This window comes from Bubalus bubalis, chromosome 14 (genome assembly GCF_019923935.1).
Source record: "Bubalus bubalis isolate 160015118507 breed Murrah chromosome 14, NDDB_SH_1, whole genome shotgun sequence".
In the NCBI taxonomy this organism is placed as follows: domain Eukaryota; kingdom Metazoa; phylum Chordata; class Mammalia; order Artiodactyla; family Bovidae; genus Bubalus; species Bubalus bubalis.
In genome coordinates this window covers 66,313,677-66,327,630 of record NC_059170.1, presented here as the reverse complement: position 1 = coordinate 66,327,630, position 13,954 = coordinate 66,313,677, and the positions used below count along the sequence as shown (strand labels likewise).

The window sequence follows — 13,954 nt, the reverse complement described above, 5'->3', positions numbered from 1 at the left end:
GTTGCCATATAGTAAATCGAATTCCCAATAAACTGTTTGAACACTGAAAACACAGAGCAGACCTCCTGTAAACAATGATAGCTGTAACCTTGCTCTAAAGAAGTACACATGTGTCTGGGGCTCCTCAAGTAACAAGGCACAGTTGGGAGAGGAGAGAAAGGGCATCAGGGAGAAAGGGAGGTGGCCTCACAGTGACACCTGCTGCCTCTGGGACACACCTGCCTCCAGGAAACAGTTCAGGGATGAAGAAACACCCCATCCCACCAAGCCACGTTCAAGCATTTGCTTTCACCACCCTTGTATACACGTTTCACTCATGACCTCGGAGAAATTAAGCTTTTGGCTCTGAGGTATCACCTAGAGCCACAATCTCAAGGGAGGACGAGAAAGTCAAAGAGTGAGGCTGAAAAGAGCTAAAACAGCCCCAGGATCAATTACAAGTATCCCCTGCTTTTCCAAAATTCACTTTATGTTACTTCACTTCTACGAAGGGCCTATGTCAGTACCTGTTTTCGATGATCAAAAAAAAAAAAAAAATCTGAAGACAATTTCTGGTCTCATTTAAAAAGCCAAAACTCTAAACAGTGTTCAGTGTACGTTTACAGCGAGAGGCATCGCGCTCGCCAAGCAGGGAGACCGGCCCCACTGAGCTCCTTCCCCGGAAGCCACACCCCACATCTCAGCATCAAGTCGCCACAGCCCTAAACCCTGTCTGGGAGCACCTGTGCTTCACTTGTGCACATTCATTTTATGTATCGACTAGCAGAATGTGTCCTCAGGTCCCTGCTTCTTTGCTTTATGCTGCTTTGGCTTATGAAGGGCTTCCTAGGAGCACTCTGCTTTCAGACAGTGGGGAAACCTGGACTGGGCACTGCAGGTGGGATCTGCCCTTTCCATCCTCCACACCCCTCAGTCGGGTCACTATATTACTTTTAGCCACTTTGTGACTTATCCTGCCTTTAACCCTTGTGTTCATTTCCCCTATTTCATAAGTACGCCTTTACACAGTGTGGGAAAACTTGACACAGTGCTAACAGTTTGTCTTAAGGCGCCCCCTTAGCAGTGGCCATCTAGTTAGCTTTCCCTTCCTACTAATCTCATGTACCCCACTCTATAAAAATTAGGCTTTAGAGACAAATTAATGAACTAAATTTCGTTTCTGTGATTCTGTGTTTTGACTCACTTGTCTAGTTTATCTTCCAATGACTTTATAAGTTCACATTCTACTAGGTAGAGTTGCTTATATTTTTCCAACTCTGCTTTATTAGAATCTTCTTGCAAACTTTTCATTTTGGAGAGTTCAGATTCCAAGTCTTTAATTCTGACTTCCATCTGTTGAAATCCAGCTTGTGTCTAAGGCAAATTGAAAAAGAAAACATTTTTAAAATAATCATTAACCTGGAAAATTCTACTTATTCCCTTTAGTTTTGAGTCAGTGATTCAGAGAGCGATTTCAAAGGTGAAAAAAAAAAAAAGAGAGCGGAAGTTTAAAACAATTATTGTTAATGTGAAGTGAATTAAATCTGAATTATAAAATTAAAGTGGAATCACTGTTATAGTAGTACTTATATAATCTGATAATTCAAAGAATAAGAGGATCAACTTAAAATTTTAAAAATTGAACAAGATAATAATTCAAGAGGATGGTACCAGTTCTAAACCACAATATTCTCTTTTCTTCCTAATGGTCTTGTTTTTTACCAATTGGTCTTATAAGTAAAAGGATTCTTTAGTGAGAATCATTCTGAAAGGTCAATTTAGTGATAACTGTGATGGAAACTGAAATATTTAAAGGGAAAACAAGCGCCCCCCTTCCTTCCAGAAATCTACAAAACTAACTGCTCTAAGGGAGGCAGAGGAAACACCTACGCTGTATACATCCAAAATGTACTGTGCAGTGAGAGTGAACTCAAGCACGTGACAGACCAACAAATTAATCTGCAAAAACATGTTGACTTCTCTTAATTCCTCTACGAGATCCTGTCTCGCTCTTTCTTCCCTCTCCTGTTGATATTGCTCTACTTGACCATGTTCTATCATATTCATTTCTATATGACTTCTGAGGGTCACTACTTCTTGCTCCAACTTCTTTTTCTTCTCTCTAGTTTTTTACATTTCTTTTCATTAGTTTCATAGATAATAACTCCTGTTGAAAAACTTGATTTTTTGCATCCAGGTGCAGACCTTTTGAAGATGCAGTTTCCAGCTCTGCTGGAAAATCATCAGTCTTCAAGAATATAAAGATACTGTTTGCTAGTGAAGAAAGTGGACTGAGCACAGCCTAACTCAAACCCAGGATCAAATAAATACGATGGTATCTGTATTGTCGAATGTAGGACCAGGGATTACTCAGAGAATCAAGAAAGATGTTCATACCACCAAGAGTCACAAAATATGTTCTTCACTGTCATCTTTGTCACACAACAATTGCACTTGGTTTTACACTCTTTTATTGTTCAATAATATTTTTCTATCTTTCCTCCATAAAATGACTACAAGTCTACCTCTTAGTAGAATGTCTCTTACTCCTCCCCCCATCTTAATGTCCCAGGATTTTAAAGAAGTTTGAGGGATACTGTACTTTCACGCATTGGAGAAGGAAATGGCAACCCACTCCAGTGTTCTTGCCTGGAGAATCCCAGGGATGGTGGAGCCTGGTGGGCTGCCGTCTATGGGGTCGCACAGAGTTGGACACGACTGAAGTGACTTCGCAGGGCTAAGTTAATAAATCCCTTCCAAAAGAAGACTATGAGAATAAGACTCTAATTAATAAATCTTGTAAATATGGATTCTAATCCCATAAGCCTTTTTCTGAAGTACAAAGACGTTTTGCTAATTTGAATTGCATTCCAAACAGAATTATTTGCAAAGTTATAGAAATCCCATTTCCTAACAGTTTACAGAGATGATCCACACATTTTTCTGAACAGAAACAACAAAAAATGCCTCATTCTTGTAATCCTTTGTTACTGTCCATTTATGCAAGACAAGTGCTGTGCACATCAATAAATATTCCCTGTTACACCAATGTATACTTAGCCAAGACTCCCCCTCATGGAAGAAATGTCAATAGTGTAAAATCAGGGGCTAAATTGTCCCTCAGAGCCTAGGTAACAAGCACTGATGTGAAAAGGCTCAAAGAGCTGGACAGTCAGGAAAGCTCCATGAAGGAGGAGAGACTGGGCGCCAGGTCTGAAATAATGAAGGACTACCCAAGAGGAAAAGAAACTGTAAAGACAGAAAGGACAGTCTGAGCAAGGGCCAAGAAAAGGTGAAATCAGCCAGCTAACTCTGAGGATAAGATCCAACCACAGGGAAATAAAAACATGTGCACACAGAATCATGGAAATCAGTGTTCATAACAGCATTATTAATAGCCCCAAAGCGGAACCCAGAGCTGCATCTAGTGATGATGGATGCATGGCTTAGCTTACTGCTGACAGCCAACAGAAACGGAAGAGCTGATACTTGTTATCACATGGATGAGCCGTGAAAACACGACGTCAAATGAGCAAAGCTAATCCCAAAGGAGCATGCTGCATGATTCCACTTATATAAAATACCGAGGACAGGCATGTCTACAGAGACAGATATCAGACTGGGGGTTGCCTGGGGCTTTGGGAGATGGGAGGCCACGGGTGGTGGCTAAGGGATGCAGGGTTTCTTTTAGGGGGTGATGGAAATGCTCTAAAATTGACTGTAGTCACCGGTTACACCTCTCTAGACTAAGAGATACTGAACTATACATGTTGAGTGGGTGAATTCTATGATATGTCAATTATATCTCAATAGCTTTAAAAAAAAAATCCAATCCAATGCAGGATCCAGATAATCTTAATTCTCTAGTTTGGATGTACGTATTCTACACCATCTGAATACCTCCATGCTTTTACAATATACTTAAAATGAAAAGGAAAGAAGGCAATGCCTAAACTTCAACTGGCTTATATAATACCTTTTCTGCAGAAGTTATTCTGAAATCCATGAAATAAATATATACAGAACTCTACAGCCATTCACAAAAGAAAAGATGAGAAATGATAATATTCTGAACGTTCCATTATTATTAATGGAATTAATTATTAATCCACTAATATTATCCCATTATTATTAATGGAATTATTAATCCACTAATATTATCCTCTGATTTTAATCTGGCTTGCTTCATCATGGTAATACAGTTATCACTTTAAAAAGTATTGTTTCAAAGAAAAAAAAGGCTCTCAACTTCTGTGTATAATGAGGCACAATTCCCAACTTTCCTAAGGGTAAATAATACAAGAAAAAAACAATATAATGCAAATGGCAGGATGAAAGTCTGAGTTTAAGAAACGAGTGCATTATAAAGATAATAAGAAAATTGTAGTAAGTTACTTGTAACAAAATTACAGAAGAAAGCTGACCATGAAAATGAGTGTCCTAAAACACTTTATCCTACATATTAACTGTTAACACGTTCAATTTCATACATACCTGACTTGTGACTTGACGTGGGTGCAGTTTACAATTGTTCTTCAAATCCTGTGCCTCAGCTTCTAACTTAGGACAATAACGTGACATGACCCTCAGTGAAGCCTCCAACATAGACTGCTTTTTTACAGCGTCATCCAGTTCTTGTTGAAGTTGTCTCACCACTGCCTAATAAGATGCTGTGTCACTGAGTTTATCAAATCACTTTACTATTATGTTATGTTAATAACAGATAACTCCAACATATGGACTTTGAAAACTATCGCCACAGACAGCAACTCACCTTCTTTTTTCCTCCTCACTGAATCTAGTTATAGACACAGAAGGGGCCACCCTCCAGCCTTTCTGATATTAAGTTACTCAAAGGATGCGGCCCCATTGTCCACACCCTGTCCCTCCCAATAAATCTGCAGAGTTTCACCACCTCACGTCCAGAAAGAAATGAGCGTGTAGGTGGGACAAGTGGTGGAGAATTCCACACTGTGGAAACATTTTCCTTTCCTTTGTTATTAGAAGCTTTGATTAACTCAGAGATCTTCACATATTCCAACCAGTGCTCATATCTTTCCAATAGATTCCTACCTCAGCAGAAAAATGGGGCCATTTCCTTGTTGCTTATCTCTTTTATATCTAGTAGGGTGTCTATGTTAATCCCAAACTCCTAATTTATCCCTCCTCCCCACCTTTGCCCTTGGCTAACCGTAAGAACCTACTGGAGAGCACAGGGAACTCTACTCAATATTCTGTAGTCACCTACCTGGGAAAAGGAACTGAAAAAGAATGGATACGTGTATAACTGAAACAATTTCCTGTACATCTGAAACTAAAATTTACAATTTTACTAAAATTGTAAATCAACCATATTCCAATATAAAAGAAAAATGAAATTTAAAAAGTAAGGTTGCTCCCATGGCCTTCAAGGAGCCTCGACAACTTGGCCTCCACCTGCCTCCAGACCGCAGCTCCTACAACCCTCTCCCTGACTCACTCCATTCCTGCTGCTCACGAATCCTGCCGTCCTTCATTTTTAGAGGACAAGCTTGTATTCAAATGATAGTAATTGATACTTAAAATGAGAATTATGAGCAAATTGTTTGTAAAAATATTAAGTAAATCATAAACAGCAGTGGGAAGATTAAATCAAGAATAGTTATGCTAAAGTTCACCACCTGAGTCCCAAATTATGATTTAATGATAAGTAGATGCATTTGAAGAGTTGAGAGGCTTTAAGAACAAATGATTCAAGGCTAAAATGTTTCCCATATTAACTCAAACTGACATGAATAAAAATAAAATTGTACCAACAAATATAACAAAAAGCTATGAGAAGCTACTGAAGCCAAAGTACGGTATACAAAATATAGCCTCTGGGAAACCTGGAATTGACTATCAAGATAATCCAGGTAACTGAAGCTTCATTTTGAAATATTCATTTCAGGTTTGAGCATTTCATTTATCTGCTTCATCATGATACTGAAATGTGGTAATATAAAGATTAAAATTATTACCTTAATAAAGAGTAGATTACTAGTACCTGTCTACGTTAACAATTCAGAACTAAATCTCTTAGCATTTCATAAACGACACAATGTCCCTATTCAAAGTAAAGGATTTCTTCGGTCTAATTTTTATTTGCTGGATACAAGGTGTGCTTTTAGGCTAGTTTAGAGACCATAGATTCACAGCCTGTGTATTTTTTATATTCAACTAGATTCAACATTTAGCCAGAATCAAGAATCACTTTGAACTTTCTTTCAGGAAGTCTGAGATACTTCTCCTTTTGGATACTCACTTCTCCTTCTGCTTTCTCATTTTCGTATTGACACATTCTCTCTTTTAAATGATTACGTTCCTTGACTAACTCCTTGTTTCGTTCCTCCAGCATCACACCTTGTTTCTCACGTTCGGCCTGAAGTTTTCTCATGATCTGCTGAAACTGGTCTTGGATGCTGATGACTGTTTTCTCTCTGCTGTCGGCTCTGTTTCGCACGTCGTCCAGTTGCTGTCGGAGCAACATGTTTTCACTCTGGAGCTGAGATAATCTCTCTAAGGATTCCTGCTTTCCAAGGTATGTATTCACTTTGCCTTGTTGGTTCCGATACACGTGTTCAATGTCCTGCTTTTGACACTCTGCTTGGTTTAGGTCTCTCTGGACATGTTCTAACATCAAAGTCTTTTCTCTAAGGTCATCTCTTGTGTGATGCAGCTTGATTTTCAGCTTATTGAATTTACTTTCCACTGTAGATAGTTGCTGGGAAAGCATCTCGTTGTTATCTTTTAGATTAGCCACATCGGACTTCATTTTGTCCTGCAAGCGTAACCACTCGTCTCTTGCTCTCCGAAAGGCAAGTTCCAGGTCTCTTTTTGATGTCTGACCTTGATCACGATCGTGTAAGGCAGCAGCCAGTCTAGAACTGTAGGATTCCACTTCCGTTTCCAGTCTTTGTTTGCTTTCTTTTTCGTTCTCCAGCTTAGAGTTTAGCATTGCATTCTCAGCTGTCAGAGCATTAAGCTGGCCTGTATAGTGGGATACAGTCTTTGTTAACGTTTCCTCATCCAGATTTATTGTCTTTTGAAGGTCATCATTCTGTACTTTGAGAATTTCAATGTCCTTAAAATAGTTCTCTTCATTTTCCCTGTGCTGATTTTTTAGCGCGTCTCTCTCCAGTCTTAGCATGGCAATTTCCTCCTGCAGCATGTGGTTTTTGCACAACAGGTCTTTTGCTTTTTCACAACTATCAGAAACCTAAGTGAGACAAAGGAGATGTTTAGCTAGTACTCAGTAAAGTGACATTCCATGATTTCCTCTGAAATGAAAGACTAACTTATATGTTTATACAATGAAAAGGCTGCACCAAGTGTGTCTCCAACAGGAACAAATAAGGTTCAATACAATCCTCAGACTTTACACCAGCATAAATTCCCAAAGGTTCAAAAATTTAATGGAAGACAACAAATCCACGAAAGTCAAAAAGAAATCCCAAGAGACTTTTCAAGACGCTCAGAACTGGAAAGGCTTCTCTCTGAACTACAACAAACCCAGAAGGCTTAAAATAAGATTCATAGATCTGATTGCACTTAAAAATTGCATCTGACGTGGAATATTTATATAATGGAAAACTAGTAAGCCATAAAAAAGAATGGAATAATGCTATTTGCAGCAACAGGCATGGACCTAGACTTTATCCCCCTAAGTGATGCAAGTCAGACAAAGCCAAGTATTATATCATACTGCTTATATGTAGACTCTAAAATGAACTTATTCACACAACAGAAAGAGACTCATAGACACAGAAAACAAACTTATGGTGACCACAGGGAAAAGTGGGGTAGGGGAAGGGATAAATTAGGATGTTGGGATTAGCATATACACACTAGTAGATATAAAATAACCAACAGAGACCTACTGTACAACATAAGGAACTACACTTAATATTCTGCAAGAAGAATCTGAAACGGAATATGTGTGTACATGTGAGCGTGTGTGTGAGTGAGTGTATATGTGTATTAGTCACTGAGTCATGTCCGACTCTTTGCAACCCCATAGACTATATAGCCTGCCAGGCTCCTCTGTCCATGGAATATCCCAGGCAAGAATACTGGAGTGGGTAGCCATTTCCTTCTCCAGGCTGCTGCTGCTGCTGCTAAGTCGCTTCAGTTGTGTCCGACTCTGTGCGACCCCATAGACGGCAGCCCACCAGCCTGCCTCGTCCCTGGGATTCTCCAGGCAAGAACACTGGAGTGGGTTGCCATTTCCTCCTCCAATGCATAAAAGTGAAAAGGGAAAGTGAAGTCGCTCAGTCGTGTCTGACTCTTAGCAACCCCACGGACTGCAGCCTACCAGGCTCCTCCGCCCACGGGATTTTCCAGGCAAGAGTATTAGAGTGGGATGCCATTGCCTTCTCCATCTTCTTCAGGGGATCTTCCCAAGCCAAGGATTGAACCCAGGTCTCCTGCATTGTAGGCAGATTCTTTACAGTCTGAGCCAGCAGGGAAGCCCCATTTATATAATACACACACACACACATATACATATATATCTGAATCACTGTGCTGTATACCTGAAACTAACAGAATATTGTTAATCAACTATAATTCAATAAACAACACCACTTGCTAGGTTTATAAACACTGCATCTGATAACTCCTATACATCTACTTCACAGTAAGAGCCTTAACTCTGTATAAATAGACTAAATTTTGTACAAAAAGTTTTTCCTTAAGAATATGCTACCTTCTAACATTTTAATAGGCAATTACAAGAATTACACCTATTGACAACTGTACTAGGCACTTCTACAGACATTAATTAACTCATTAGCTATAATGATTCTGGAAAGGAAAAAGTTAAAAATATGAGTAAGCTGCAGCCTTTTCGCTAGGTCTTTGGACTCTAATAGTCTTACATCAAACCACATGTCTCTAGTACAAACATATCAATACAAATAAGCTTCCTATTTCATTCATGGTACATACACTAATGGTAAATAAGGTAAAATTTAGAAAGCTCTTAGAAAACTATGAGATTATTTGCTGCTGCAATAACTTTCATTATCTCTCCATAATGTTTAAAATAGTAAGATGGGGAAAATACAATGAAAAACACTCAATAACTATCACTAAATATATATTATGGCATATCTATCACTGTTTTCAAAAGTTCCCTGTACTGAAACAGGACACTTACAGAGCAGAGTGCTCATTTTCTCACAAGCAGAAGAATGACACACAAAATGTGGTCTCTGAACTGCCTATAGTATCCTCCTTACCATCAGGGGAAGTGATAAACTAACCTAATGATCAATCGAGGAAGTGAAATCATTACCAAAACCCAGAATATCTATTATTAGTAGCAAGAGTTTCCCCCCGGCCCCCGCCTTGGTGTGTGTGTGGGGGGGCACTTTTATAAGTTGTTCTAAAGAAACAACTTTTTAAAGTGTTCAAAAGTGTTTTTACAACTGATGTCACAGTTTTTACAAAATGAAAAATAGTAAATGATGTGAAAAGGTCGTTGACAGGGTATTGGTTAAAGAAATGACAGTGGAGCCAAGAACGGATTCTGATTCAGACACTGAAGGTGACGACGTGCATGGAGTGACCGACACGCTCACTCCAAGGCAGAAGGACTTGGTCGGGTAGCACAGTCGATGGGGGAGCACATGTGGTCTTCCTGGACTAAACCACAATCAGAGTCCTGGCTCCTCCGAGATAGTCACAAACGATTTGAGATCAATTCCTATGGAAAATATTAAAGGCCTCTCCTGGATGAGGCCATCCTATGTCACTACCTGACTGCTCTAGACAAATGGATTTGAATTACAAATACTACCTTCCCAAGCTCTTCCCGAGAGCTTTTTGTTGTGGGAGATCTGCTGCTAGGACCTCGGGGATGGGACCCAGTCCATGTTTGAGAGGGATATCAGGTGTGGGAGCAAATTCCTCTGCTCTGAGATGCCACTCGAGGACTCTGCAGAATGAAGGACAACCAACTTCAAGAGTGTCTGGTTTCTACCAACTGCTGGAAAAAAACTCCTGCACCTCTCGAGGACGCCAGTTACCACCTGTCCTTGAGGACTCTGCTGTGAGGGAGAACCCAGCTGGGAAAGCAGAGCCAGCTCTGAGCTGTTCACGGGGCAGGTGGCCTGGAGGGCTGACGGGCAGAGGGAGGGGGTCCACGACCCTCAGCCACCTGCCAGATTGAAGGCCAGAGGCAACTTGATGTAAAATTAGGCACGATGGTCCCTCCCAGTGCCCCTTCTCTTCTAGACCTATTCACTTACCAATGGTCCTTCAAGGCAGAAGGATCTGTTGCTGAGGTGGGCTGAGAGCTTAACCTCCAGTTTCTACACCATTCTCAACCCTGTGGTTTCTCAGGATCTACTACTGATGTGACCTCTTCCTCCCTCTGCTCGAAAAAGTGCGCCCAGCATGTCAACATCATACAATTCTTATTTCTGGCCTTGTTACTTTGGGAATTTTGAATTTCTTTTGTTTTTAACCATTAACCTAAAATTTCCTGTAACACTAAACAAAATGACACAAAATAAATGGTACAACACTAAATAAAATGGTATTTTTTTAAAAAGGGGATATTATAAATAATATTGATGAAATAGTGTTAGAAATTTGAAAATTTCACCAAAGATTACTCTACCTGATTCAGATTATTTTTCTCAGTCTTCAGTTTCACTTTTACTGCTTGGAGAGTGAGTTCTAGTTGCTGTTTCACTTCAACTTCTTTACTACATTCGTCTTCTTTTCTTCTTAAATGCTCCCTCATTTTTTCACATAACATATCGGCATTTCTTCTATTCTCGTCTTCTTGCTTTAAGGTGAATCTGCAAAATTTAAAGCTCTTCTTAGAAAATCATGAGATTATTCACTGCTGCAATAACTTTTGTTCCCTCTTCACAATGTTTAAAATAGTAAACGTGGTGGGAATACAATGAAAAGCACTTAATAATGGTCACTGTTTTCAGACAGAGGGTTAAGAATAAAACTGCATACAATTGTTTTCATTGTCTCTTGAGAAAAATGGCTACTTTATACATCTGTGGGTGGGAATGTAAAGAAATATAAACTTTCCTAAGAATAGTTTAGAAATATAGATCACAGACCTTTTTTAAGTTCTCATACTTTAACCAAATTATACAATATTATTAAAGAGAATGTATTCAAAATAATTAGAAAGGTAGAAATGAATTTATAGAAAAGGTGTTCCTTGCAGTATTAAATAGAATACAGAAAAGTGAAAAGCAACTGAAAGTCAATTTGGCAAATATTTAATGGGGGTTTCCTTATGGTGGACTTCTGTATCGTCATGAAAATGATGATTTGGAAAAATATACATTAAGTTATTAGAAGCATTCACTGTTAAGAACCTGCTATATTATTTCCAAGAATTTCACACTCCACAATACTAGTAACACTTTCTCCCCTGTAAAATCCTAGAGGATAAGTTAGTCCTTATAACACGTCTACGTCTCTGCAGTATTAAAGGAAACAACAGTTCAAATATTTCTTTAAAAGCGAGATGTACAGTACCTCAAGCTGCCGAGCTTGCGTTCCCACTCCACTTTCTGATGCTCTAACTGTGATTTCATTTCTCTTGTTTCTGACAGCTCTTTCTGTAGCCCACGAACCTTACTTTTCATTTTGTAAAATTCTCCTCTAAGTAGTTCACAATGGCTTCTTTGAAAACCTACTAATCTTTCATGCGGAAGAATCGTATCTTGAATTTTCAACAAGCTAACAGAATCTGCATGATGAAGAAAACAAAGATAGAAACAAAAAAAAAATTATTATGAGAGTAATTTTTGAGTATAAAGGACTGTGCCTTTCATGTTCACTCATCCACGCACTGAACAAGTATTAAGTGTCTATAATGTGGAAGACAATATTCTAAGCTCTGCAAATAAAACAGACACCCTGGCTCTTGTTTAGCTTGAAGTCAAGTAGAAAAGAAAGACTTATGAACTCAGAAGGATACTCTTAAGAACAGAGAGTTCTATGATCACATAACAGAACTTGACACAGACTGGGTCCAGGAAAATTTCCCTGGGGAAGAGATGTCACACTGAGAAATGAAGGATGAGCAGGAAGTAGTAAGTAGAGTAGGAGGAACAACCCTGTGGACAGTCTCCAGCTGCCATATGTTTTTAACCAAGACAGAGTGAACAGCTACTGATTTACCTTCCTGAGTGGAGCGAGCAAAAACAGCGCTGACAAAATACATTAAACAATGATTTTCATGACAAAGGACTTCAGGGAGTGAAGGACAATGATCCCGGAAACACACCAGGTTAGCCTAAGGAACGCCCCAGCTCACTGCCTGGAGAGAATTTCCAGGCCCCGACACGGGGAGAAGGGATGGCAGCTCAGTGCACCAGACTCCCCAAGTGGAGGTGATGAAGCTGAGAGTCTGGGGAAACCAACGCAGGCAGAGATCACAGGTCAGAACCGTGGAGAGGAGAGAGCAGAACACAGGAAAAGGACCCCGGAGATCTGAGGAGGAGCCCCTCGGGTATTCAGCAGAGGAACAAAGAGTGCACATGTGTGAGAAACCGCCTGAGACCAGGGAAAGACCGTCTGAAAAGACTACAGGAAACCGTGCCTGGAGCTCACGCACTCCCAGGGATTCTATCTAGCCTCCTGAGCCAGGCTGGAAACACTCCTACCTACCAGCAGAATGAACAGGGTAGTCAGCAAGGTCTGGCCTCCAAGGCAGGAAATAATCAGCCCTAGCCCCAGGGCCCCTCTGGATGCACCTAACACATCATGAGAAGCAAGAGCACAGAAGGATCTCTGGAAAACTCTCAATATTTGGAAACTAAGTCACACGGATCTAAATAACCCTTGGATCAAAGAGGTAATGAAAAGAGAAAGTACAAAGTATTTGGAACTAAAAGAAAATGAAAATGTTAAGACCAGCAGACATTTTAGGGAAATGACAAGCTGATTCTAGAATTCAGGTAGAAAGAAGGGTGAAAACTAAAACCAGATGGAACCACACAATTGTGACCTTTAACCATGCAGCAAAGAGAGGCAACAGTTGGGCTTGAAGCAAGGGGGTAGCATGATGAGACCTGAATGTTTACAAATAGGCAATAATTACAGGTGCTGTGCAGACCGATGTTCTGCCAGGTGGAGTGGCAGGGAAAGAAGTCCTGAGATTATTTCAGTGACCCTAGGAGGAAAATGATGCTGACCTGACAGTGGGTGGGGGCACAGGAAAGAAGAGTCAACAGAAGGTACAGTGAGTGAGAAGGATCATAGGCCTGTGGCTCAGAGTATACACTCACGTTCATGCCCTTTTAATGCAAAACAAACTTCTGGGATGCACAGCACTGTAACATATCCCTGGCTCTAGAGCAGAACTGACAAGGTGTGCATATATCACTCCTCTATACACAGACAGGCTTTCTGTTAACATTTACACTGCGGTCCTACCTTTACGCCCCACGTCGAGAGGTTCTATTTCCAACCTGGAACTTGTAGAGTAAAGCCCGTCGCCATCCTCAGAAACAGTCTTGGATGACTGAGTTAAGTCATCCAGGTCATTCTCGTAATTAATTTGTTCTTTGACCTACACGTAAACAATACTGTTTCACAATATCCTTAAAATATGTATAAATACGCCAAGTGTACAGAGGTGATAAATCTCTGTATCAAAACAAAATCAGACATTTCTTAAAAGAAGAGATTTTTATCAAAAGGATAACTTTATCAACAGTGTTTCTAAATGATGTGTTCAAAGTAAACTTCTCTACAACAAAGGAAGATTTTCTATTTTACCACTATTCCTTCGACAAAGTATTTTCGACAAGGATGATATTTTTGAAAGTTCATTTTTTTTTTACTATACCTTCTTCTTTTCATACGGTGTTTTCCTTGCAGGCCTAAAAGAACAAATGATTCTTTTCAGGCTAATATTAAATATTTAAAAATACAAACAATACCTAAACTTTTCTTTTGTATATAAACT

At 39.7% G+C, this 13,954-nt stretch overlaps 1 protein-coding gene across 3 annotated transcripts in view; it reads right to left on the bottom strand.

Annotated features, from left to right (window-relative positions):
• Positions 1 to 13,954, bottom strand: part of LOC102411496 (ankyrin repeat domain-containing protein 26) — a 78,860-nt gene that overhangs the window by 14,306 nt on the left and 50,600 nt on the right. For 2 of the 3 annotated variants that reach the window (XM_045162719.1, XM_045162718.1), the window contains exons 19-25: positions 13,835 to 13,868; positions 13,420 to 13,555; positions 11,515 to 11,728; positions 10,625 to 10,808; positions 6,263 to 7,216; positions 4,474 to 4,638; positions 1,184 to 1,353 (exon numbers count right to left, since the gene is read on the bottom strand). In XM_045162719.1, coding sequence (XP_045018654.1) covers positions 1,184 to 1,353; positions 4,474 to 4,638; positions 6,263 to 7,216; positions 10,625 to 10,808; positions 11,515 to 11,728; positions 13,420 to 13,555; positions 13,835 to 13,868 — 1,857 coding nt within the window. Of the gene's footprint in view, positions 1 to 1,183; positions 1,354 to 1,436; positions 2,747 to 4,473; positions 4,639 to 6,262; positions 7,217 to 10,624; positions 10,809 to 11,514; positions 11,729 to 13,419; positions 13,556 to 13,834; positions 13,869 to 13,954 lie in introns of those variants that run through there. The other variant, XM_045162720.1, reaches the window with a different exon arrangement.